General features: G+C 63.8%; 1 protein-coding gene across 12 annotated transcripts in view; it reads right to left on the reverse strand.

Moving 5' to 3' along the window:
- MEGF6 (multiple EGF like domains 6) overlaps positions 1–25,722 on the reverse strand; it is an 86,866-nt gene that overhangs the window by 42,156 nt on the left and 18,988 nt on the right. For 11 of the 12 annotated variants that reach the window (XM_073233062.1, XM_036999712.2, XM_036999706.2 and 8 more), the window contains one exon: positions 25,128–25,232. The exons of the other annotated variant lie outside the window; for it this stretch is intronic. In XM_073233062.1, coding sequence (XP_073089163.1) covers positions 25,128–25,232 — 105 coding nt within the window. The remainder of the gene's footprint in view (positions 1–25,127; positions 25,233–25,722) is intronic. 12 annotated transcript variants of the gene reach the window in all.

Below are 25,722 nucleotides of genomic sequence, written 5' to 3' on the forward strand. Positions count from 1 at the left end.
GGGGCCAGGAACCTGCTACAGGCACAGGCCATGGCCTCAAGGCATTTCCCAAGTCCTCTCTGTGCCCTAAGAGGCAAGAATATTATTAGTCCCACTTTCAGATGACAAGACTGAGGTTCATAGTAAAGATACCTCAAGACAAATGCTGGGCATAGAAGCCACAGGGCATAAATCTGCAAAATAGTAAAAAGCTAACCTTTTCAAAGAATATTGCTTCCCTCTCATTTACCAACTTTACATCGCCCTGTGTGGCCCCGGAAGATGACTGGTTGGCCAGAGACGGGTAAGATTCCTCAAGGGAGGAACAACCTAAGACAGGCACAGTCGCAGGGGGGCCATCAGGTGAGAAATTGGGGATCAACAGAGGTGAGGCTCAGAACCTCACCCCCCCCTGCTTTGAGAGAAATCTTCTGCATCCGTGGATGTCTTGCTGCCCTTGTCTAGCCTGGATTAATACTTAGTCCACAAGCACACACCTGATCATCTGATCATCTACATCTGCCCTCTTACAGCACTAAACTATGTTTTCTACCTTTATCTTGCATCTACCTACCACTTCAGCATTTTTAAAAATAATAATAATAATAATAAGGGAGAAATGTGGGGTTCACATATAAATCAAGTATAAAAATCAAATGAATAATCATATTTGACCTGATTGTTTACAGTTCATAATGTGTGATCAAAACCGAAAGTTTCTGTGATGACTGCCCTTGCACTGTTCACCATATAAGAACTTACTCACTATGTAAGACCTTGTTCACAATGTAGGAACTTGTTTGTTATGCTTCAGAAGATTGGAGACTGTTGAGAATTAGGCTTGGGGTTGATTAATGATTGTGCATTGAGTCCCCTATACAGAATTTTATTGTTGTTAACAACCATTTGATCAATAAATATGAGAGATGCCCTCTCAAAAAAAAAAAATAACTAAAAATAAAGACTGAGGTTCAGAGCTACTCACCCAAGGGACTAAGTTGAGGCTCATTCAGGGCCTCGCTGACACCCAAGTCTGGCCCTGGACTGGCTTCCCCAGAGGGCTGGTCAATCCTGGACAAGAGCTCAGGTCTCCCAGCAGGCGGGCCAGGGGCTTTATCCTAGAGCCCACATTTCTCTTCAGGGCCTGCCACCTCCATAACCACCTAGGTGCTGCATCCGCTCCCAGCCTCCCTGCCTCCCAGAGGAGCACAGCACACAGCTCTGGGACAGTCTCCCAGAACAGAACACGTGGGCCTGGCGATGCTCCCAAAGCAAGGGCCAGGGCACCCGCCAGCAAGGCTCCGGGGCCAGCACTCGAGGTTTTATAGCGTCCATTCGTCACCCAGAGCGGTTTCTGGGCTCAGCCCACCATCCCTGGGGCACACCCGCCTGCGTGGGGGCCAGCATAGCGTCCTTCCCTGCACAGTGCCACCTCTGTTTCCCGTGGGCTCTGCTCGCATGGCCAGCCGCCACCCCATGAGTCCACTCACTCTCCAGAGCTGGAGTTTCACGGGGGCTGGGCCAGCACGGGGACAGAGACCAGCAGGAACCCGGCTTGCCATAGAGCCCTCTTGGCCCCGCGGTGCCTGGAAGCCCCAGACACCCCAAACACACAGAGCCTGGTTGGTGAGCTCCCAGCGGCCGCAGCTGGGGAAGGGCCCAGAGGGGAGGAAAGGGCCGGCGCGGCGGCATGCGGAGTCTGAGGCCAGTCTGCCTGCGGGGCCCCTCGCTACTCATCTTGGCCATGCCCCCAGCCTCAGCCAACTCTGCAATGGTGACAACCTCGCATGTCCTCAGGGACCCTCTAGATCAAGGACTCCAACAGCCCCTAGAGCCACATGGTGAGGTCAGGTTTGCAGACCCTGTGCTGAGGTCCAGCCAGGCTGAGGTGCAGACGTGCATTTCAGGACCTGTAGATGTATTATGAGCATGCCTGGCCTCTGGGCCCCCGGTCAGCACTGGGAGCCAGAGCCCAAGTCAGGACACCCCCAGCCCCGACAGGGCCCCAGGACGGGACACGAGCACTCGGCCAGGGAGAGTTGGGGTCCCCTGGACACCTACAGCGGCTTTGGGCTGCTAAGCCAGTCTGGCACCCAAGGACTGGACGGGGCAGGGGACAGGAAACCCAAGGCCCAGCTCCAACCTGGGACCCCCTCAGGGCAGGGGTCCTGATTCTATCTCAAACTGCACAGGCCAAGCCCAAGAGGAGTAGGCGGCAGCTTCCAAGGGCTGGAGACGGCAGCGCAGAAGCCGCGGCCCAGATGGGCCAGGCCCCCGAGGTGGGGCAGCAGCAGGAAGGGGCAGATCCCAGGATCCCACACAGGCACCTTTGCTGTCTGGAAGCCCAGGAGCAGGTTCTGTCCTGCCTGTGGGCACCCCTGGGGCACACAGAGGCTGGTGCGGCCAGGCTGACCCTTTTGGGCCTTGAAGCTCCTCTATTCATTCCTTACATCAATGAGGCTGCCCATACCCCACAGGGGACACCTGAGGCTATCGGGGTGAAAGAAGGTGTCCAGCTACTTCATTCATCCTGGAGAGACGGTCAGGGTGTCCCAGGTTGGAGGACACAAACACAATCCCGGAAACCCGACCCAGCCTCTGCCGCCAGTGTGGGAAAGGATCCTTGCTGGCAACGAGCCACCGGCTCTCATTTCTAAAATGCCAAGGGACTGGCAGACACCTGGCTTCGACATGCCCCTCCTCATGCCAGGCCTGGGGAGGGATACCCCACCACCCCCAACCCCACCTGCCCTGGGTGTAGGCCGTGGGCCTCAACAGGTCCTGTTATCCCAACGAGGCCCATTTCACAGAAGGGGAGTCAAGGCCAGGGTAGGTGAAGGTGGGCGACGTGGATGCGCTGTCCGGGATGGTGGTGCCACCCACCTACTCACTGTGCCCTGGCCCCCCACCCCTCCAGGAGGCTCGGGGCCCCAGGCCCTGGACAGTCACTGCCTCTGCCACACTTGCGACCCCACCCCGCCCCCCGCCCCACCCCACCCCCATGACCCTGCCCCAGCCACCTGCTGGCCACAAAGCCAGCTGAGAAGACTTGCAGGCAGGGAACGCCATGGCCTGCAGAATACCAGGGCCAGGGCAGACGCCGGGCCCCGCCTGGTGCAGGACGGAGAGGGCTCCCCGCCCGCCACCAGCACAGCTGGAGACAGTGATCTTTACGGGAAAGGCAGTTCTGGGAGACGAGAGATGACAGTGGGCGTCTGACACCGTGAGGGAAAGCAGATGCCTGGAGCCCAGCAGCCCTGCCCTCTGGGAGGGCTGTGGCCTAGAACAGCAGGGGCCAGGCGGGGCCAGGGGCCAGGGGGGTGGGAGCAGGCTGAGAAGAGGGCAGCCCGGGGCGCAAGCCCCATCTCGGCCTCCCTGCCTCTGCGAGTCCTCGCCAGGGCAGGGTGCCCACTGGTACCCCATGCATGCCCAGGCACAACACCCTCCTGCCCTCCAGGAGGCCTCCTGCCTGCGTGTGGGCCTGGCTGGCCACCTGCCCACCCATGCACCCTCTTGGCCCACCACCTGTATCTCCCCAAGCAGAGCAGCCTAGTCCCCCTGCCCGGACCCTGGGTGCCCCCACCCATGCACGCCAGCCTCTCAGTCTCCGAGGCTCATTTCATGTGGACTCCTAGGAAGAGTGGGGAGTGGGTCAGGTGGGAGGACCCCTAGGAACTGCATACCACCCAGGCCCCAGCAGCCCCACTTGGAGCAGTCAGGGGGCTCGGGGGCACCCAGCAGTGGCAGTGGGTGGGCCGGGGACCACCGTGGCAGGCCCTGCTGTTGCCCTGCAGCCGGTGGCCGGGGGAGTGGCAGCAGGAACCTCACGGTGTTGCCGTGCCGGCCCTCACAGCCGCCACTGCTGGCGGTTCACCTGCTCACTTCTGCCAGGGGGAGACGCAGCTGAGCAGCGGTCACTTCGGGAACCACCCTGACCGGCCAGGCCCACCCTCAGGCCCATGAGGTTCAGGCTCCCACACCACACCCCCTGGCAGAGACGGGCAAACCTCACCCCTCCAAATGGGCCCCACAAGATGGGAAGCTCATCACAGAACTCCATCCAGCCACAGGAGCCATGAGGTTAACAGGGTCCCTCTGCACCCCCAGGACAACCAGCCCACCTTCCTGTGCTGCGATGATTCAGGAACACCATGCAGGTGCAGCCTGGCTAGGAGCAGGCCCTGCTCCCCCAGAAAGGGGCCACACCTGCCCTTCTGGGCCCCAAGGGGCTGTATGGCTGGGCCCAGCTCCAAGCCAGGGGGTGGGGGGCCCTCACGGCAGCTTCTCAGGGCCAGCCCAGAGCCCCCAGGGTTTCACGGCTTGGAGGCAGGCACAGAGCAAACAGAGACCCAATGTGCCCCAGGCCATGGATGGCCAGGTGCCATCCCAGCCCACCGGGCACCCTCCCTGGCCACGCTCAGGAGTGGCCCTCTTATGAAGGCTCAGTGTCCAATGACCCCGCACATTTCCTTCCCAGCCAAGCCTCCCCTAGCGGCTTCCGCAGCCATCTCCTTGGGGGGTCCTTGGAAGACCCCGCACCCAGGCTTAGGCTTCAGGAGGTGCCACATCCCACGGGAAAGGCCCGGCCAGAACCCCCCATGGGACTGGTGGAATGTGACCATTGGCCCAGACCTGCCAAGGTTGACATCAGGAATTTCCTGGGAATTCCTGGAGAGTTACGCAGGGTGAAACAGAGGGCAGCCAAGCCCAGGGGTCAGGGCCGGAGTGCCCAGGGTTTCCCAGAAGGCCTAGCCTAGAGAAACAGCACAGAGGCCAGCCCTGGCCAGTGAGGAGTGGTTCCAGAGGCTTCAGGGGCTGTCCCCACGGTCAGCCAGGCACGTCAAGGGGCTCCCTGGGAATCGCGGCAGGTGGGGGCTGGCCATCCCAAGACCCTCCCCAGGCAGTGGCAGCCCAGGCTTTGAAGGTGACCCTAACCAGGGCCACAGAGGGGCCGGGCAGACCCAGCAGGCTCCCAGGGGCTGAGCACCTGCTGTGAACAGGGCGGAGGGGCCGGGGATACAGACGTAAGGGACCCCACCATCCTGGGGAGGGGGAGCATGACAGGGAAGATCCAGACACTCTGCTCCTGGCTCAAAGTCACTGCTCAGGAAGAAACTGGCCACCAACTAAGCCCCAGCAGCCCCCTTCCTGAGGCTGTCCCTTTAAAATCCCACAGCGCCATGGACAAGTGAGGGCCGCAGGCTGCTGCCTCCGGAATGTGAGCCTCAGAGGCAGGATTCCTCATCTGTCCGGTGCCTGCCTGCAGCTCCAACACCCAATACAAGGCCTGTCACGCCGCAGGCGCTCAGGCATCTGCTGAATGAACTTGTAAGCGTGGGGCCCCGGGGAGGCCGTATCACCTATTTGAAAGACAGAATAAACAGTGCATCTGGCAGGCTGGGGGTAGGGGGTGCATGGCAGCCCAGGGGTGGGGGCAGCTGTAGGCTCTGTGGGCACCATGGTGGCCAGCAGCCCTGCCAAAGACAAGCTGGGGCCAGCGACGGCCCTTCCCCAGCCAGCCTGGCCTGGCTTATCACAGGGGTGACTGAACCCAGACAGGGCTGGAAGATCGAAGGCGAGCTCCTGGCCTCCTCCAAGGCAAATCCATGCCTGCGCCTGGTGCTGGGGGACCGTCTAGGAGTCACCCGCTCCAAAAAGCATCAGCGAGCACCCCTGAGGCAGGGGCCCTGAAACCCAAGCCATGTGTACAACCTGCCCAGGAGTGCCCGCAGTTCTGGGAGGACAGGGCAGCGTTTCCGAGTTCTGGGGTGCCTCAGGGATCCTCCCAGGGGGTTAGGGCACCACCCCCATTTTCTGGAGGGCGGCTGCAGCATAGAGTTGCCACTCATGCTGGCTCTGGAGAGCTGACTCAAAGGCGGGCCCTTGCTCCTTCCCCACAGCCCCCTCCCCAAAGCTGCAGGTGGTGGCAGAAGCCACAGATGCCAGGCTGCAGGGTGGTGAGAGAAAGGAAAGCTGCCCCTAGCCCTCCCCAGCCTGATGAGGTGCCACCAGCAGAAAGTAACACCTCCGTCAGCAAGGGAAACAGTTGCCCTGGGGCCTGGCCACCCGTGCATGGCCACCTGCCCGGACACTGACCATGGAGACTCCAGCAGACACTCATACATGGACGTTCACAGCAGCATGACTCTCAGGAGCCGGAAGGTGGGGGCGACTGGAGGGTCCGATGGACAAATGGAGAAACACACCAGTCCGGCCACACGCTGGAACACTGTCCAGCCGTGGACAGGGACCAAGTCCTGACATGCAGCACAGCGTGGAGGAGCCTCGGGAACACCGCACTGCCTGAGCCCGACGTGAAAAGCCACGCGTGGGATCCGCTAGAGGGAACGTCCAGAACTGGCCGATCCGCGGAGGCAGAAAGCAGATGGGGGTTGCATAGGGGCTGGGGGCCAGGGAGGAGGGGATGGGAGAGACAGGATGATGGCAGGGGGTTTCCTCTGGGATGACGAGAGTGTTCTGGGACCAGTCTGGGGTACGGATGCCACTGAGTGGTTCAAAGTGTCAATTTTACATTATGTGAATTTCACCTCGATAAAAAAAAAGCACTCCTCAGGATGAACGCCCCCCATGCTTCCCCAGGGGTGGGTACAGAAGGGGGCCCCTGCTTGGGGGCAGTGACTCTGCTGAGGTCCTAAGTAGTCCGTGGCCACCCAGCCTGGACTAGGCTACTGCCGTCTAGACCCGGGGACCACGGGCCGCAGAGCAAGCCCTCAGCACGCTGCCTCTCCCGGTCCCTGGGGGAAGGAGCCAGGGCCGGTGCCCCAGGGCCAGCATGCCCACCTGGGAGAGGGGTCGTCCCCCAACCCCAGCCAACCAGTAGCAGCCTGGCTGAGACGACAGGGTTCAGGTCATTTACGAGGTACGAACGGGGCTGGAACCACAGTCGAGCTGGGCCCGGTCTGGGTGGCTGCCTGTGGGCCTCAGAGCCGCCCCCACTGCCCCCGGCCTGTGGCCCTCCCAGCAGGAAACAGGTAAGAAAGGACACGGCTCCCAGCCCCGTCGGCCCAGCCACACGGCCAGGCAGCCTCCGAGCAGTGCCATGGCCGTGCGCCCACCAACCACTGGCCCCTCCACACAGACACCCGGCTCCTCCGTGTGCGGAGGAGGTCCACATCCAGGAAGCATGGGGCTGGGACGGGAAGCAGGTCAACCCAGGTGACCCAGAGGCCCCAGGGCAGGCTGCAAGCTGGCTCACGCAGCCGCTCTTACTCATTCGGAGGGGAAGCTGCCGGGAGGCTGGGAAGGGCGGGATATGGGGGCCCCCACCCCAGGCGTGGCTGTGCCAACTGTGAGTCTGGGTGCAGGGTCCAGTTCGCACTCCTCTGCTCCTGAGGTGCACTCCTCGGGAGCAGACGCCGGCCGTGGGACTGACGGTGCCCTTGGCAGGCGGGCTGGGACCTGGCCGGAGGCGTGGACGCAACAGGCAGGCTCCCAGGACTAGGGCAGTCTCCCTCCAACTCTCCCAAGGGGGGGCTTCGGCTGTCACAGGCAGGCTTTGAGTGGGGGAGCCCCCAGGGACCCGTGCCCACCCGGAACAGGGCCCACTGCCCGACCCCACCCACCCACGCACAACCTTCGCCCTGAAGGGCAGGAAGCAGCTCTCTCCGCCTGCAGGAGAGGCCAAGAGTCACTCAGGGGAGCAGGGCCGGTCGGTGGCTGCAGCGCGCTGGCCACAAACCAGCTGGGCCACTGGCTTCCCACCAAGAAATGACTATGTGGGGCCCCAGCCCGCCTCAGGAAACCCAGGCTGACAGGGCCCCAAGCAGGCATCTCTGCAGTCTGTCTAGCCAGGCCCCCCTGCCACCCCTGGAGCCAAAGCGGACGGGGTCCTCTGGTCTGAAGGCAGCAGGAGCTGCCCCTCCCTGGCCTGCGCAGCCCCCCCACCCCTGCTCTGCCTCCCCATCCTCTTCCTCCTGCCCCCTCCTCCCGACCTGAGTGAGGGGCCCAACCCTGCCCCGCCCATCACCCCAGGCCGCTCTGGGCAACCCGGTGACCCCCAGAATCCACAGCAGGTCCCCACAGGTTCCCAGCTGGTGGAGGGGGCACAGCTCATCAGCCCTGTGTCCCCGAGCACGTGGGGCCTCCTTCTGGGAGTCTGCAGAGAGGGGAGGAGACAGGACACGGCTAAGGGACGCCCCCCTGACTGTGAGCCTAGGGAAGGCTCCCCCTGCAGAATGGAGGCTGAGGTCACCCGGAGGGGTGCCCAAGCCCACCATGCAGGGGAGGTGGCCGGTCACTGGCTCACCAGGTCCGTGGGGACAGTGAGCCCTCACCCCCGTTTGCCCACCTAGGCCTCACGCCCCCTGTCAGGAGCTATGATTTACAGGGCCCCAGCTGTTGAGAAGGCCCAGAACCCTCCCTCCCTGCCACCAGGTATCACCTGGGCAGGCGGGGGCTGCTCCCTAAATCCCAGCCAGGAGGGCTGATGAGAGCCAGCCGGGCTGGAGTGGGCGGCATGGGGCTCTGGAGAGAGAGTGGTGGCTGTGGGCATGGGGGCTGGCCTTGTGGGTGGGCCCTGAGCTGCCCCTCAACCCCCCCGCCCTGCCCCGCTGAAGCTCAGGAGGCCCCGATGTCTGCAAGGGGCGCCAGGAGCAGCCCCGAGGCCAGCGCACCAGGCAGCACCGTGCCGACCCCCTCCCTGGGCAGGCTGTGCAGCTGGGGCCTGCCCTGCCCGGGCTGTCTCCCCAGGAACGCCCTGCCCCCCGGAACCCAGCCGGGCCCTCCTCCCCTGAGGGGAGCAGCGGGACAGCTGGGGCTCCCTGTGTGGGCCTGCTCTGCAGCCTGACGTGCCCGCACGGCACCCGGGCCACGACAGGTGGGGGCTTGCCTCCAGAGCCCGCTCGGCAAGGGGCTGAGCTTATGCACCCACCGCACCCCAGCAGCCCCCTACCCGCGCACCCTACCGCATGTCATGGGCAGCAGCTAGAACCCCCAGCAGACACAAGGCGCCTGTGGGGGCTCCAAGCCAGCTTGGGGGGGCACACACCACGAGGTCCACAGGAAGTGGTGACAAAATATGTGACGCTGGGCTGGGTGCACCACCAGCAGCCATGCAAGAGGAGTGGCTCCCAGGGGTGCCCGAGCTGGAGGTGGGGACATGGGGAGGGCCGGGTGGGCTGAGGGGGAGGGGTCAGGGCCCAGCCCAGGCCAGGTCCTCAGGACCCTGGCCAGACCATGGGTGGAGCTGCAGAAAGGCCGAGGCCTTGCCCCAGGGGAGTGAGGTAAGGGCGTGGAGGTGGTAGTGTCCTGGGTCAGCTGCGACAAAGAGCCACAAACCTGGTAGCCGGAACAGCGGGAATTTACTCTCCTACATGCTGGGGGCCAGGCGCTGGGAGTCAGTGGTGCTCCGCTGTGACCGCAGTGCGGGCTGCTCCCTACTGAGGCCCCGGCGCCACCTTCCCTCGCCCCTTCCAGGGGCCGGTGTTCCTCGGCCACGGCACCGTGGCCCCTCTGGGCCCAGGCCTGCTCAGCAGTGCAGGGGGACTTCCAGAGTGCACACCTTTCCCAGGAGGCCTCCTGCGCACCTCCGCTCAGCTTGGCTGCAAGCCAGGTGAGCAGCGCCCGAAGGCAGGGCGGAGGCCCCGGGGCGCGGGTCGGGACTGGCCATCCCCATCTCCAGAACGGGGGAGGAATGCACACGGAGAAGGTCCGACAGGGGGGTCCAAGGGGCTCCCTGGGAGAGCCCTGAGTCCCTGTCAGTATTTAATGACATCTGGGTCAGAAATGAAAGCCTTAGGGCTCAGCCTGGGACTCGGACCCCCAACAGCCAGAACCTAGACCCCTGATCCTTCTCCATGACTGCATAGGCCTATCAGGAAAATGCTGAGACCCCTTGGGGGGGCCACCAAACCCCTCCAAGTCCACCCACGTTCTCCCAGCATGTGCCGCCAGGCCAGGGACCTGCACCAGCTTGTCCCAGAAGCTCCTGGACCACATCCCCTCCTGGGTCTCGGACCAAGGCTGAGCTTCCTGGGTCCCAGGGAAGCATCCGCCAGGTGGGGCAGGGACCAGGGCAGGCAGCCAAGGGAAGAGCCCCTCAGCCCTGGCTAAAGTCAGGGTGGTCATGGGGACCTGCCGGCATCTTGGCAACATCCATCCAGGTGAAAATTGCCTAAAACCAGCCTCCAATGTAAAAAGCTGTCCCACCACTGCCCTGGAAAGCAGCCTTGGCTGCAGGCAGCTTGGGCCCTGGGGGGTCCCACCAGAACCAGTCTGCCCTCCCCAACAGGATGACAGGACCCCAGCAGGCCCCAGAACCAGTTGGCACACACAGCCCCGTTGAACCCTTCCAGGGGGTCCCAGTTGTCACAGAGGGGGCGATGCCCCTAATCTGGGCACTACATGGCTTTGGTTGTGCTGATGGGCCACCCCGAGGGTCCACATCCAGCCCCCCACCTGACAGGAGTTCCCAGGACCACAGGTGGGGAAGGGCAGCCCATGGGTGGCCTGGAGTTCTCTGCACATAACTAGCCAGTTTCCAGATTGAACTCCGTGACCTTGGCCCAGAGAGACCTCCAAGCAGCCTGAGGCAGAAAATGTCACACCCATCTTAAGAGGTTTCCATGGTAACCAGCAGGTCCAAGACTGCCAGATGGAATTAAATTGGCACTGGGACCCTCAATGCTGGAAGGTTCAAACATCAACTAAGAAACAATGTGACAATGACAGTTAGAAACTGAATGGTTCTGAAAGTCTGGGAGGAACCAGGCAGAGAGATGGAAACTGCCATGCCCGTCCTCAGGAGAAGTGAGGCGTCTGCACCGTACCAAGCAATATGCCAAGAAAACACAAAAGGGCAGAAATATAGCAAGGCGGTCAGCCCCGAGCCGAGGAGAGGGGAGCTGCCCGCAGGACAGGGTCAGGCAAAGTGAGCCCTGGAGGCTGAGAAGGCTGGGCTTTTGTTTCATTTTGTTTTGTTTTGAATATTTAATAAATATTTGAATAAAATAATATTTTATTTTGTAGAGCGCTGTTAGGTTCACGGAAAAATGGAGCCGAGTGCAGTGTCCCACACCCTCCCTCTCCAGCACACGCACTCTCCCGCCGCTGACATCCACGCGCTGGTGTGCACGACAGACGCACCGACACACACATCACCGCTGACAGGCACACAGCCTACACAAGGCTCACTCGTGGCACTGGACACCGTGGGTCTGACAGATGCATAGTGACATGTCCCCAGCACACACCGTCTTACAGAGCGGCCCCACTGCCTGGAAACCCTCTGTGCTCCACCTGCGGGTCCCCCCACCCCAGCCCTTGGCAGCGATGGGGCTTTGTACAGACCCCTTGGTCTGCCGTTCCCAGTCTCACCTTGTTGGAACCACACAGTGGGCATCCCTGCCCGACGGGCTCCCTTCATGCAGCAGCAGGCATTTAAGTAGCCGAGCTGTTCACACGGGTCCCTGGTTCAGGGGATTCCTTCCCGGGGCTGAGAGAGGCTGGGCCTCAACTATGCCCCCGTCTGGGTTTCCAGAGAAACCATGGAAACCAAGAGTGGGTCACCTAGACATGGTCAGGGAGGCCTCACCTGCTCGGATTTCCAGGGTCACCTGGTAGTCCCCACACAGGAGAGGCCAAGAGTGGGGTGCTGGGCTCTCCCTCCCCAGCCTCTCCTGTACCTGGGCACACACTCAGCTAGGAATCCAAAGGCCCCTGAGGCCCAGGGTCAGCTCTTGGCCCTTCTGCAACCCAAAGCCAGGCACAGAGGGGGCCCGGGGTCAAGGGAAGCTGTACGTTTTCACAAAGCACCTGTGGAATCCATCTTTGTCCCCGGTGGGCCGGGAGTGCCGTGAAGAAATGCCCTGCCAGGAAGACCTTCAGAAAGGAGGGCACAGGGCCGCCGGGCAGAGGCTGCCACCGGCTCTGGCCAGGAAGACCGCAGGGATTGCAGCTCCGAGCAGAGCTTCAGGGAACCCAGGGCCAAAGGGGGCTCTCTGCTTGCAGTCCTGCCAGGGCCCTCCAGAGACCCAGCGGGGTGGGGAAGCATCACAGAAGGGTGGTTGGCAGCAGGGGGCCCTGAGGGTCCTGAGCAGGACCCCAGCTGGCAGCTGCCTGAAGGGGTCATCAAAAGCATTCAAGAAAGTGGAACCACTGGGGGCAGGACCAGGACTCCATCACCGGCACCAAGGCGCAGCACATGGCGCTGAGTGACAGCCACCACGGTGACATCCACTGTCAGGGCCAAAGCCACTGAGAACGGAGGATGAGGTGGCCATTCACGCAGGCAGCCATCATGTGGCCCACTCGCTGCCCACTGAGACCCAAAGGGGACCCGGGGGCGGATCCCTGGGGGGAGCCGGGGCTGACAGACACGGGCCCATGCCACCCCGCGGTGCCCACAGAACACACCTCCTCCAGAAATGCTGAAGCCAAGGAACGGAATGCAGGCGAGGCCGTCTCAGGGCAGGTGGGTCTCGGCCTCGCCCCAGGCTGGAGCTGGCGGTGTCGGTCCGAGTTTCTCTGTTTAACTCTGAAAGTTATCGGAGCTGGTCTGTTTACACAGAGCAGCCTCCAAAAATGTGGGAATGGGGCTTTTTTTCCCATTTGTTTCCCAGAAAACAAGACAAAATGTAAAAAGCCCAGAAGGGAGCCAAGAACATTCCTTGGTTCCCCGAATGTCTGGGTCTCCCCTCCCAGCTCCGGGGCCCAGTTTCTGGGACAGTTCAGTCCTTGGTGGTGCAGGCCCGGCCAAGCCCCAAGGCCAGCACCCACTCCTGGACTGCCCCACAGCAGGAGAGAGGCCAGGGTGGACCCCCCACCGTGCACACTTCCAGCCCATCTCCTCTGTGTGCGCATGTGCATGCACAGGATATGCGTGTGTACATGTGAATACACATGTGCATGTCTCTGTGCCAAGAACCCTAGTTTCTGAGCTCCCATGGGGAGACAAGACAGAACCATGTCAATCCCCAGCACAGTCGAGACCCGGATGGTGCAACCCAGAGGCCTTGGAGGACTCAGACACCAGGCACGCACCCTCTGGCCTGGGCCACAGGATGTGACACCCTCTCATTGCCTCTTGCTCAGTTTCCAGGCCAAGATCAGCAAGAAGGGGAGGGGGGCTGGGAGACCCAGAGCTTCTCTATCATTTCCTGAAGCGGAGCTCAGAATCCTCCCCAGGACTGGGAGCACACCCATCCTGGAGCCGGAGCACCCAGCCAGGCTCCGACACCTTGCTCCCTGCCCAGCTGGCCCCTCACATCTCCTGCCCACCCCCTAGCTGGACACAACCAAGCCTCTGGCCAGCCCAGCACCTGGACACGCGCCTGGGCAGCAGGGCCTCCTCGGGGCCGCGCCTGAGTGGCACAGCTACCGCGGAGGTGAGGGCTCTCCCTCAGGGGGCAGCTCACGCTCCCCAAGAGCTCCCAGGACCAGGCTCGAAAGCCCTACAGAGCATCCCCCGGCCCAGCCCACCCCTGCCGTCCCCTGCCCTGGCTCATCCGCACCTTTTCTCAGTCCACACTGGGGCCACTTCTTGGGGAGCCTCCCACTCTGCTGACCAGCTCAGCCCCCGCACAGTTAGAGGCGCCCCGAGGCATGCACATCTTCACCTGCACCTCCACAGGAGGCCTGTTCTGCCTGCACCACCCTCACTGCCCCCGCATTCACACCTGTCCCTCTGTGGATCACTCCAGGCCACCAGGGCAGGTCTCCACAGGCCCCAGCACCAAACCCAGTGGTGCTTGGGACCAATAGGCACTCCCAGAGCTATGGGCTTGGACAGATGGACAGACGGATGGACGGATGTAGGTAAGTGCCAGGGAGCACAGAGCCACCCTACCCCGGACGGGCCAGGCCCAGGCTCTGCATCTCCCTCCACGGTCCGCCTCACACGCTAGGACACCTGCCTCCCTGGGGCAACATGTGGCCCGGGCCCCCAGCTGCATCTGGCATAGCAAAGACCAACGAATATTTGTCGGAAGGATTGTTTGCCGAAAGAGGGAAAATTAAACTGACAATCACCTCGTTCGGGATCCGGATTTGGGTGTAAGTTCTGTGTTTTCTGCACAGAGCCCTCCTCCAGCCCCGCCAGTTCCCCCAGGGAAGAGGGATGAGGCTGATGCTCAGGGTGTTAGAATCCAAGGCCCTTCGGGGTGGTGAGGGAGGCCCCATCCTATAGATGGGGACACAGACCAGAGGCTGGGGCAGCCACCCCAGCGTGAAGGTCCCGCCCTGGGAGGTCCCACATCTGGGAGGGGGCTTACGGCCTTGCCCAGGCGCCTGCTCAGATGCCCCAAGAGAGCAGAGCCTGCTACTCCCCTCGGCCCTGGGCAAAGAGAGGGGCCTGCCTGCCAGCCTGCTCCTGCCCTGACCTCCCCAATTCCTGGGAAGGTGCTGCTAGACACCCCACCACTTGGACCAGACCCCAGGAGCCACCTTGTCCCTTCACCAGGCGTGGAGCCCATCTGCAAGTGGTACCTGCCTTCCCTTGCTTGTCCCCACGGTCAGCCTCCCCTCCCTGCAGTGCTGGCTCGGCCTCTCTGCCCTGGACTGACATCCTGGCCACCAGCTGGGTCCCAGGGAGCCTTACCACCCTGGGGCACCCTAACGCTTGCACTGCCCCACCCCAGCTTAGAGGCCCACAGGCCTGATGGGCGTGAGCACTCCACGAACGTGACCCAAGCCACAGAGCTGGTTCACCCTGGAATGCCCGGCCAGACCCTCTGGGAGCCACCCCACCCCACTGACCCATGCTCGAACCACAGGGCTCCCTGGGCTGGCCGTCCCCCGCCTGGACCCGTCTTCACACCCACAGCCGCTGCACATGCCCAGGTCCCCAGAGGCCCGTGTCCCTGCTTCCCCACCTCCCGACCTCCATCCCTCTCAGCTGAAATGGCTGTTTTTCCTTCCTGTCATCATCCCGCCCAGACCCAAGCCCCACCTGGGGGGAGGGGGGAGGAACGGGGTGCCATGCCGCAGGGGTGCACGCATGAGTGAACAAATGCTGCGTGTGGCTGCCCAGACCCTGTTCTTTCCCTGGGACCCCCAGTCCGGGTCTCACCTTCTTTCCCACCTGTGCCTCTGGTCTCGGCAGCTGGCAGAGGTGACAGCAGGTGGAAATGCCCAGGCGTGGCACCCTGTCCCTGGCCGTCCCACAGTGACGGTAAATCCCAGGTGGCCTCGTGTGCCTGCTCTGGCCTCTCGCCCCCACCAGGGGGCGCAGGCGCCCCACTCTGACTGTGCTGTGGACAAAGGCAGGTGGGCCTTCACCCCCTGCGCTCTCAGGGCCAGAGGAAGCTTTGGAAGGGCAAGCAGAGTTGGGGTCCTGGGCTGAGACGTCGGGGACCCACACCCCTGGGCAAGAGAGGCCTCCAAGGCCTATTTGCTAGGGCCCTCCACACCCCCACCAGCCCCCGGGCACTCCTCAGCCGGCCACCCCACCAACCCCCAGGCTCAAAGAGCCAGGACCACCCTCTGAGCCTGGGGCCTGCTGAGGTCTGTGGCCAGCGCTGGGCGTGGAGAAGGGCAGTGGACGCACGTGAACAGTGTGTCCTTGTGTGGGGTGAAGCCCTGGGAGGGGCACCGTCCCAGTGACCGGCCCGCCCCACCCACCACCCGCGGGGCCTCCACAGCCTTCCAGGCTCCCGGGAGAGCTGCCCACCCGCCCACCCATCCGAGTGGCACAGAGCCCAGCAAGGCCCACAGGGAGAGGCCCCGTGCAGAACAGCCCCCTCCGGGCCGCTGTCTGTAGGAGGCTCGGTGTGTGCAAGGGGCTTAGACCAGACAGGGTCAGACCTGGAGCCCGGCTCTCAGGTAGGGCAGAAGCCACAGCATCTGGGGGAACCCAGTTCCCACCCACCTGGGGAGACCCCCTGAGCTGGGACAGGCAGGCCAGGCCACGCAGCTGTCAGAGGCGTGGGGTGCAGCCACCCCAGCCTGGAGCCCAGCCTGGGAAGTGGGCAGGGTGCACAACTCCACACCTGACCCTGGGAGCCGGGTGGGACGTGTCCGCGTGCTGCAGCCACACCCGGGCCCCCCCAGTGCCCCCACCTGGCCCTGGGCTGAGACAAGGAGATGGAATCATGCTCACCCCACGATAAGCAGGTGCCCGTGCTGCTCCTGAAGACGGCCCTGCTCAGGCTCAGCACCCACCCGACACTGTCCACCTGTCCCCCACCCACCCTCATGGGGAGCAAGCCTGTCTGTGGCCTCCAAGGCCACGGGAGGTGGCCAGCCTCCAGGGACTCCAGCAGTCCTGGGCCCCCAGGCCACAGGGCCGCACCATCCTGGGCCTTCCGAGCACGGTCCTCAGTGGCTTCCTGCCGGACACTCCTGGCTCTTCCCGACAGCTCTGGGTTTGTGGGTCCAGCAGGTAGATCCCAGAGTTGTCTGGGCCAGGGTGGGGCTTCCTCTGGCCACAATCTACAGGAAGGCCAGGAACCCAGGCACCGTCCCCCTCACACTGGAATCCAGACGGCTTAGCCGACTGTGTGTGTGGTTCTGGGAGGTGGGAGACAGGCAGGCCCAGGCAGCTGTAAGCAGGGTGGCCACCACAGCCTGCACCCAGCTGGTGTCCATGCCAGCCCCTGGCTGAGCTGTGCACCAAGCCGCCCAGAGGCAGGGTGGGTGGGGGATCGGCCACTCAGCCCTGAACACTGTCCCTGGGAAACCTTGATGTCCCCATCTATAAGGGGGGATGGGGAGCTGGGCTCAAGGTCAGAGGACTCCCCAGGAGAGCGCGAGCACCTAGCAGAGGACCACCCCGGCCCCCGGCCCCATGGCCTTGGCAGGGCCGTCCCCAGGCAGGAACCATGCATGCAGCTGCCCACAGGGACAGGCCGTGTGAGCTCCAGATTCCGACGCTGAACACCCTCTCCCAGCTGGCTCCCGAGAGAGGCTCTGTGCAGTACAGCTCTGGTATCAGGCACGGAGTGCCACGAGGGTGCCAGCAGCCCACGCATGCCACCTCTTCCCCAGGACACCCTCCCACCCGTCCTGTGGCCCTGCCCTGGAGGTGCCCAGAGAGGCCCACCCTAGCAGACAGCAGCTGGCCCACCCACAGCCCAGCACACCAGCCCTGGGAGGGGGCGGGCTGTCCTGGGCCTGAGCCCACCTGGCCCAGCCTGCCCTGCTCTCAACCCAGAGGACCACCCCCCAGTGGGGCTGGGGTGCACAGGTCAGCGCCAGGCACGGGCACCAGGACCCTGAAGTGATGGAGGCCCTCTGGTGTGACATGCCCCACAAGAAGGGGCAGGAAGGAAGGAGCTGGGGCCCCAGAGTTCGGGGCATCCAGGATAGGACACCGCCTCTCCCTGCAGCACCCCTGCACCCGTAGGAGGTTCCGGGAAGAATGTGCACCAGAAACTAGCCCTGCAGCCCTGCTCTCCGGGCAGACAGGCCCGAGCTCCCAAAGCTGTTCCAGGCCTCCAGGTAGAGCAGAAAGGCCCAGGGGGCTTGATGACACTGGCCCTGCGCCGGGCCCTCCTCCCTCCCTGGAGGCCCAGATGGCATCGGGCAGAACCACACGCCCCACACACCTCCCTGTGCAGCCCTGGGACACACAGCATCGTCCTCCGTGTGGGATGGCGTTCGCCCGGGGACGCAGTGGAGCCCGCCTCTCCTCAGGAGCAGTCATGAAAGCTTCGCCCGCCCTGTCTCTGAGCAGAGAGGGCACTGCCGTCCTCTGGAAGGGAGCCCACCCATGACAAGCACAAAGCCAGCCACTGGAAGACAAGAGCACACCGGGTGGCACCAGGCTGCCCAGGGAGCTGCGGTGAGGTGGGCAGGGGGCAGGGCCAGGGAGCAGGATGGGAGCCTGGGCCGCTTCCATCTGTGGGCACACGGAGGCTGGGCTGGCCCAGGGCCACGCTGGCTCGCAGGTGGGAGCCGGGGCTCAGCACCCAGGTGTCCAGGGTCCAAGAACCTTCTGACTTGCTCAGTTAAACCAAGTGACCTCAGATGTACCCACTTTCTGTGCCCCAGGGGCAGTCAGGCCTGCATATGCTAACACACATTGCAGCTTCCTAAGGAGGCTACCCTCCTAAGCAGCCCATCAGGAGAGCTGCATCCCCTGGGTGGGCTCGGATGGGCGGGACATGTGCGCCCTGTGCTGCCCCACTGGGCCTTGAGGCTCCGCAGATCCCCACACACAGCAGGACAGGCAGGAGCCCCGGCTCAGTGGGGAGGCGGCTCTTTCCTCCCGAGCCATGCAAGACCCCACCGTGGAAGGCTACCCTGGGGGTTCATCTTGCCCCGGCCCTAGACCATGCACATGTTGGCGGGGAGACTGACAAAGGGCAGCAGGGTCCCTGCAGCCAGAGCCAGCTGGAGGCCAGTTTAGCAGGCTGTTGGCACCCTCAGCCACCACCTCCTCCTCTGGAGGCAACTGCCTTGTTATCAGCTGGCCTGGCTCTGCGTGACGCTAGCCAGGCCCGGTTACGACCCAGGAGCAGAGGGCCAGGCCCTGTTCTGGAATGCTTGGGGCCGCCAAGGCCGAGAGCAGATTCTGAGAGACCGATGCCAGTTCCCTGGCTGCAGACCCCTCATTAATCATTCTGCTGGTTGGGGGAGACAGGCCAGGGCCCAGGAATGCTGAAAACAGGCCATCCGCACAATTCCTGGAATTTACCCCCAAACAGCCACAGCCCTGGGGGTCCAGTGCTGGCAGGCAGGCACCATGAGGTGGAGTTGAGACACCCCTCCAGGAGCCCAGGAGCAACCAGGGGCACAGGAGGCAGCCAGGGGCTCGGGGGCTCACCTGGCAGGCTCTGCCCAAGGCCCAGCCCTCCCTCGGCAAAGCCTCTGGGCCCCGCCAGGCCGGGAACAGGGACGCGGCCAGCCCAAGGGCCCCAAGCGCTGAGGAGGCATCACTAGCCCCAGAGGCCGCTCCTGGGCACAGGACCACCCGGGCAGGAAATCTTCCAGAATTTAGACCCACACAGCCTCCTCCAACGGACAACATGTGGCCAGCTACACTTCACTGCCTCAGTAATGCACGCCTACGGCCTGGGCCAGGTGCTGGCATGGGGGCAGAGTGATTCCTGCATGGAGAAGGGGTCCCCACAGGCACCGTGGGGGCCTCGCCCAGGATGCAGCCCCTTCGGCCAGGGCAGGACGGGGTCCACACGGGGCTGGAGGGAGGACTCCCTCCCACACCCGCTCCCTGGAGTCGGGGCCAACCGCCTGCACTGCCCGGTGCCCAGGCCAAGAGTTCCCCAAGCACAGGTCTCCCCATGCCACACTTCCCTCCCCAGCCGGCTCCAGGTGCCTCTGCTTCCCACGTTTCCCCACCCATTTCCCCACCCACATGCCGACCTCCAGCCCCTCCTGCGTGGGCACCCCCACCCTGGGCCCCGCCGCTCCTCCACCAAGAACAGAGAGTGTCAAGCCACCGACAATGGTCAGCCAGGGGTTGTAATGTTGAGCATGCCGCTCGGTGGGGAGGGCTCCCACCCAGCCCTGCCCTGGGGGCCCAAGAGGCTATCTACCACATCTCTCACCCCAGCAGCTCAAGAACTGGGGGTCTCAGGACCCCCATCTGTAGAATGGGACAAGCACCCTGCCTACCCCAGGGCACACACCAGGACTGATCTTGTAGTCCAGGGCAGGACACTCCGCGGAGGAGTGGGACGGCTTCCCAGGGGGCACGGGAGGGGCATGTGGTGAGGCAGAGACCACCTGGGAGGTGGCAGCCAGGCCTCTAGCCTGGGACAACCTAGGGGAGGGAGGCCTTGCCCTCTGAATCTGAGCCTCAATCCTGCTGGGAGAGCAGACCCCACGCGGGCAGGGGCACTTGAGCTGCCAACTCACCAAATGTCCAACCTGGGTGCATGGGAGCTGGTGGGGTGATCTCACAGACCACACCCCTGGGAGCATCTGCCTCTTCTTTCTCCTGCCCTAAGTGTGTCGTTAGAAGACCCCCTGTCCGCAGCCAGCCCTGGGAGAGGCCCACAGCCCCCTGCACAGAGCCAGCCTAGAGGACACAGTTATCCAAAGACAGGGGTGGCTTTGCGGTGCGGGGCCGGCTGTGCCAAACCTGCTAATTGAATGGTGTGCTGTGAACGTGAATGCCCCTCCCAGAGTCAGCTGCTTTGAAAGACAGGCTGGGATTCTGCCTGGAGTCCCCCGGGCTGTCCTGGAGCAGGCTGCCTGCCCCACAGGGACACGGCCCAGCCGAGCAAGGACACACCTGGAGAACCCCACCTGTCCCAGCCAGCTGTCCCAGCCAGCAGGGACCAAGTCCAGAGGGCAGCTGGAATCACCTGCCCCTGCCAGTCAGCCCAGCAGGAGGCCCTCCTCTCCCAGCGGCTGAGGCCACCCGCACCCCAGGCAGTAAGGCCCTGCAGACGTGGGGCACTGCCCGCAAAGAAAGGATTTTGGTGCAGCTAAGGCAGGTATGTGCGGGGAAGCTGAAGACCACAGCCACTCTGTCCTCTCGGGGGGTCAGAGCAGAGGTGGGGAGGGCCACCCTGCAGGGTGAGAAGAGCCACACACAGCATGAGACATCCCTGACCGGACCCCTGCCACGGGCAGGCAGGACTGGCCATGTGCCCTCCCGGCCTTGGCCCAGAGCCGGACTCCCAGGCCTGTGCACGGCAGGTGGCCAAGAGCAGCCCTCGGGGGTGTCTGGACCTCGAGCCCGGGGTCAGGCTCCCACCCTCCAGCACAGTGGGCAGCGCTGCAGGGCAGCCTGGGAGGGCCCACCTCCTCCCTACTGATCAGTGATCCCAGTTCAGAAACAGCCAGCCTTGAGCCAAGGCCAGGGGCTCAGGACCCGGAGGCCTGCCCCTGCTCTTTCCGCTCTGCTCCCTGGCACAGCCTGGGCCCTGCAGCCCTCACAGCCGCTGCTAGCCCACTCCCGGGGGCTCCCATCCACCGGCTTCCAGCTCAGGCTGGGAACCCGGGCTCCCTCAGAAGGCTGGGCACATCGAGGCCCAGAGGGGGCCCTGAGCGTGGAGGCTCTGGGTGGGACCACTGACACCTCTCCCTGCTGGGATGGGGGGCGGAGGCAAGCCACATCAGGTCCCCAGGGGCATCTGCCAGGCCAGCCCCAGGGCAGCCCCCCTGGTTCTGGTCTTTCTGGCTGGCTCAGGGCAGGAGGCTGAGAACCCAGGGCTCTGGGCTGACTTGCCCTGCGATCCCTGACCAGCGCCTTCAGGCCAGACACTTCTCCCCTCCGGCTCCTCTGCCCCTGCCTTCCTCCCATCAGGGAAGCCCACCCTGAGCCACCTGCACCCCACGGCCTTCCCCAGCCCACAGGCCCACCTCCTCCAGGAAGCCCCTGGGCCACCCAGCCTACGGCTGTGCGCCTGCTGATGCCCTGACGGCTCAGCTGGACCTGGGACCAGAGTCCCAGCACTGCCCCAGACACCCACCCAACCAGCCCACTTCAAAGCTGAGGACACTGAGGCCCAGAGGGAGCCAAGCCTCTTGGACCAAGAAGGTGCCCAGACGGGACCCAGGCCTGAGCGCGCAGCTGGCACCTGCCCCACTGGGAAGGAGGTAGGTGGTCCGCCAGCTGGTCCACCACAACGTACAGCACGCAGGGGCTGCAGTGACAGGAGCTGGCCCTCAGCACATGCGTGCCTCCCAGCCACGGTGAGGGGCGCACGTCACCAGCACATGGGCACCTGGTGCAGTCCCAGGACCAAGCCACATTCCCACCGGGGAAAACCATTCTTGGTTGGTCTGACAGGACCCCCAGGGCCCGACAAGGATCGGGATCCCGGTGTGCACCTCCCTGTCTGCCGACCAATGGTGCTGGCCCACAGCAGGGAGGCTGGTGGCCTGGGGTGCCCCGACCCCAGGTCACCCGTGAGAGCTGCACCCCACAGAAGTGCAGGCATGTGGTGCATGTGGTTACACCAGGAACCAGGGACAATGCCCAGCTACCCCATCATGCCCACTGTGCCCTCACGTCCAACAGACCAGACCTCTGTGCAGAGCATCACCCCGTCCCCGGGCTCTGCCACCGGGCAGCTGCACACCTCACCCACACTGAGCTCTTTTATCCCCACCTAACAGAAGGGGCTGCAGTCTGGTACTCATCCTGCAGGACATGGAAGCCCAGCAGCCCCAGCCCCGGCTGCACCAAGGGCCCAGGCTGGGTGGGTGTCCAGGGCTGGTCCCCGCCCGCCATCCCCGACCCTGCCGGCACCGCAGCCTCTGTGCTCCCGGACTTGTGCAGAAAGCCTTCCGGGTGGGTGTCCAGGGCTGGTCCTCTCCCACCATCCCCGACCCTGCCAGCACTGCAGCCTCTGTGCTCCCGGACTTGCGCAGAAAGCCTTCCAGGCAGGACGGTGAGGCAGGCCGAGGTGGGGCACAGCAGCCGAGCCACCGGGGCAGGCAGGACTAGCCCAAGAGGGGAGCTGGGCTGGGGGGCTCTTCCCAGGGGCTCCCCTCTCCTCTGCTCTTCACACGCAGTCGGGCAGCATCTTTCTTCCTCCCCACTCTTTTGTTCAAATGAAAGAATTTGGGGGAACCAGAAAAAAATAAGGTTTATATTTTCAAAATTGGAATAAATAATAATTGGGGGGAGTTAGTTAAATATCCCCAACTGTGCAGTGGCCCAGCTCACCAGTGTGCAGACCCCACCGGAGGGGCAGGGCAAACAGTGCTGTTGGAGGCTCCGGCAGCACACAAGGGAGAGGGGTTGCCCCTGCAGGCGGCACGGCCCCCACGCCCGGCCCCACACACCAGCCCCATACACCACATCTGCATGCCCAGCCCTGCACGCCCACCCCGCACACCCATGTCCACATGCCCAGCCCTGCACGCTGGCCCCACACACCATGTCTGCATGCCCAGGCCTGCACACAGGCCCAGCACACTCACGTCTGCATGCCTATCCCTGCACGCCGGCCCCACACACCCACATCTGCACGCCCAGCCCTGCATGCCAGCCCCACACACCCACGTCTGCACATGCAGCCCTGCATGCCAGCCTTGCACACCCAGCCCTGCTTATTCGGCCTCTCTTCTAGGAGATAGTGACCCAGGGGGAGGGCCGGCAGCTTTACCTACTGCTCCCGGAAGGCCATATCTGGCCCTGACTGGCCGCCCCCCAGGAAGCCCGCCCACCCTGGTGGGCCACGGGTGTGCGCACGCCCAGCGCCCAGATGCGGCTGCTCCCGCCTGGCCCCCCTGACCTTGCTCTCCTCTTCCACAGAGCGGATGAAGCAGGGCCCCAGTGCAGTGACAGGGCACCAGGAGAGGTAGGTGCCCAGGTGGCTCTGGAGGCAAAGCCAAGCCCAGGCCCAGGCCCCCAGAGGCAGGCGGGCACAGGGCACATGAGTGCAGCTCCCACCCACTTGGAACTGGGTCTCTGAGCCCACTCAGTGGGGCTTCCCTGTGTCCCAGCAGCTGGGCCCGATGGGCCCCCACAGTGCACAGAGGCCCCCACTGGATGCTGAGCTCCCCCCAACAGCACCCCTGCAGCCTCTCACACCCTCTGGTTCACAGGAGGCCAAGTGTTGGGGTTTCACAGGTTGGGGAGGCCGCTCCCCACAGAGAGGGCCAGGTGTGAGCCCCAGGGCTGGGCTCCTGCACAGAGCCTCAGGCCAGGAGGTAGGGGGCTAATGGCGGAAAGCAGGACGGAGGAGGAGGGCTGGTCCCGGGGAAAGGGCAGGCGCACCTGGCCTTTCCTGGAGGATGTGACGTGGGCAGCCCACATGCCAGAGTCACCTCCTCACCCCCCGAAGCAGGGACCACAGTGGTGTTTGTGTCGCTGGCCGTCAAGCCACAGCCTTGCCCCAGCAAGCCCCCAAGGGCAGCTGGCCCTGAGACCAGCATGGCCGAGGCAGGCAGCGAGTGACAAAGGTTACCCGAGGTCCTCAGGGCATGTCCCACCCATGGCCGTTGGGACAGACCAGAAGAGACACGGCTGGACAGGGGCCTCCATCCTGCCTGGACCCAGCCTGTGTGGGGGGACTGGGGGTCCGAGGAGGAGGCTTGGCTGAGGCTCGGAGTGCAGATGTTCCAGGGCACAGGGCAGGGCCCCCAGCACCTGGAGGAGCCCTTTCATCTGCACAGGGCGGTGGACCTCGCTCCACAGCCTGGGCAACAGCGCCCCCAGCCACCAGAGCCCAGGAAGCAGCAGGCTCGCCCAGAGCTGACCCAGGAGAAAACCTTCCGGCTAACAGAGGGCATTCCATCCGCCGTGAGAGCCACCAATCCGCCGGCCTTTGCAACGATCGCCAGCACCCTGAACACCGGCACCTGTGCCAGGAGGCCAGGACCAAAACCTCCCCAGGCCCCCAGCTCTCAGCCCAGGGTGGGGAGGTGGAGGGCCCTCACGTGTGAATGCATAGGCAACATGGAGAGGCCAGGGGTCCCCATACTCATGGGGCGCCTCCTGTTCCCCACAAACTTCTGGCTTCCCTCCAGGTGCCTGCTGGGCATCGGGGGTACTGAGACGCGTTGCAGGACGGATGCCCAGCATCCAGCTGGAAGAAGCCCCCAGCTGCCTACTGGAAGCAAGGTCAGAGCCCCGGAGCCGGCTGGGACCATTTCATTTCCCCGGGCGGCCAGGCTCTGTGCCTGTCTCGACAGGACCCTGTGAGTTCCACGGTCGGTGAGGACACGTCAGACAAAGCACAAAGCCCCGGGCAATGCTCACGCCTGCCCATCGCTCAAGAGAACGAGGATGCCCATCTGCGGGGGTCTTCTGACGGTTTTTCAGGCATTCGCATGCACTTTTCAACACAGATTTCCTGCCACACCTCAGCTCGTGCCCAGCCTGAAGCACCCGGCCCACGGTCTCCCGCACGACGGCAGGACCACTTCCAGCATATCAGGCTTCCAGTCTACGCCTGTGCCGAGGTTCATGCCAGAAGGACCCCAGTGCTCCCCGTTATCCCCATTAAGGACACGGGCGCCTCAGGTAAGGTGGGAGTGCAGCTCACACACCCGGGACGGGCCACTGACCCACTGTCACTGACTGGCTCTCCCGGCACCAGGCCAGCCCCTGTCCACCTGTGCGCCTGGCGCCCTACCCACAGCACTATCACACAGCACAGCATCTCAGATTATGGGGTGCAGAGGCAACCGGGGAGGAAGGGGGTCTCAGAGGAGGAGCAGAGGGCAGGGAATGGAGACTGGAGGGTACTGTCCACCCAGGGACTTCCCTGAATGCTGTGCCCCCCGCCAAGGCCAGGGCCTCAGTGCCTGGAGGGGGCTCCACTCACCATACTGACAGAGAGGACCCTGGAAGCCTTGGGGACAGTGGCACGGCTGGGCCGAGCCGGGCACACAACGGCCACCATTGAAGCAGAGGCCAGCGCTGCACGCCGCTGCGGAGAGGAGAGAAGGCGTGTGAGGAGGGGCAGGGCCAGCGGGCAGCCCCCAGCCCCCCAAGGACAAAGTCCCTGGGGACGCCCCCACCCCCTGTGAAGTCTCCTCATAAGGCGAGGCCTCGAGCCTGGACAGGACTCAGACCCACAGCACAGAAAGGAAAGCCCTCCTTCCATGGCAGCTGGGCCACGACTTGAGGGCTGAGCCCTGATGCAGGGGAGTGTCCCACAGGCAGGTTGCCCTGACCCCCGTCAGGCCACTAGCCCCAGCTCTGCTCTATCCATGGCCACACACTGCCTGCCCCTACCACACGCACAAATGCACGCGCATACGTCCACACATACACACACACCACATATACACACGCATCACACACACACACCATGTACATACATACACCACACCCTAACATGCACATGTACACACACCTATACGTGAGCACACATGCGTGTATGTACATATGTGTGCACGTAGGCAGTACATTCATGT

This window comes from Manis javanica, chromosome 4, assembly GCF_040802235.1.
Source record: "Manis javanica isolate MJ-LG chromosome 4, MJ_LKY, whole genome shotgun sequence".
In the NCBI taxonomy this organism is placed as follows: Eukaryota; Metazoa; Chordata; class Mammalia; order Pholidota; family Manidae; genus Manis; species Manis javanica.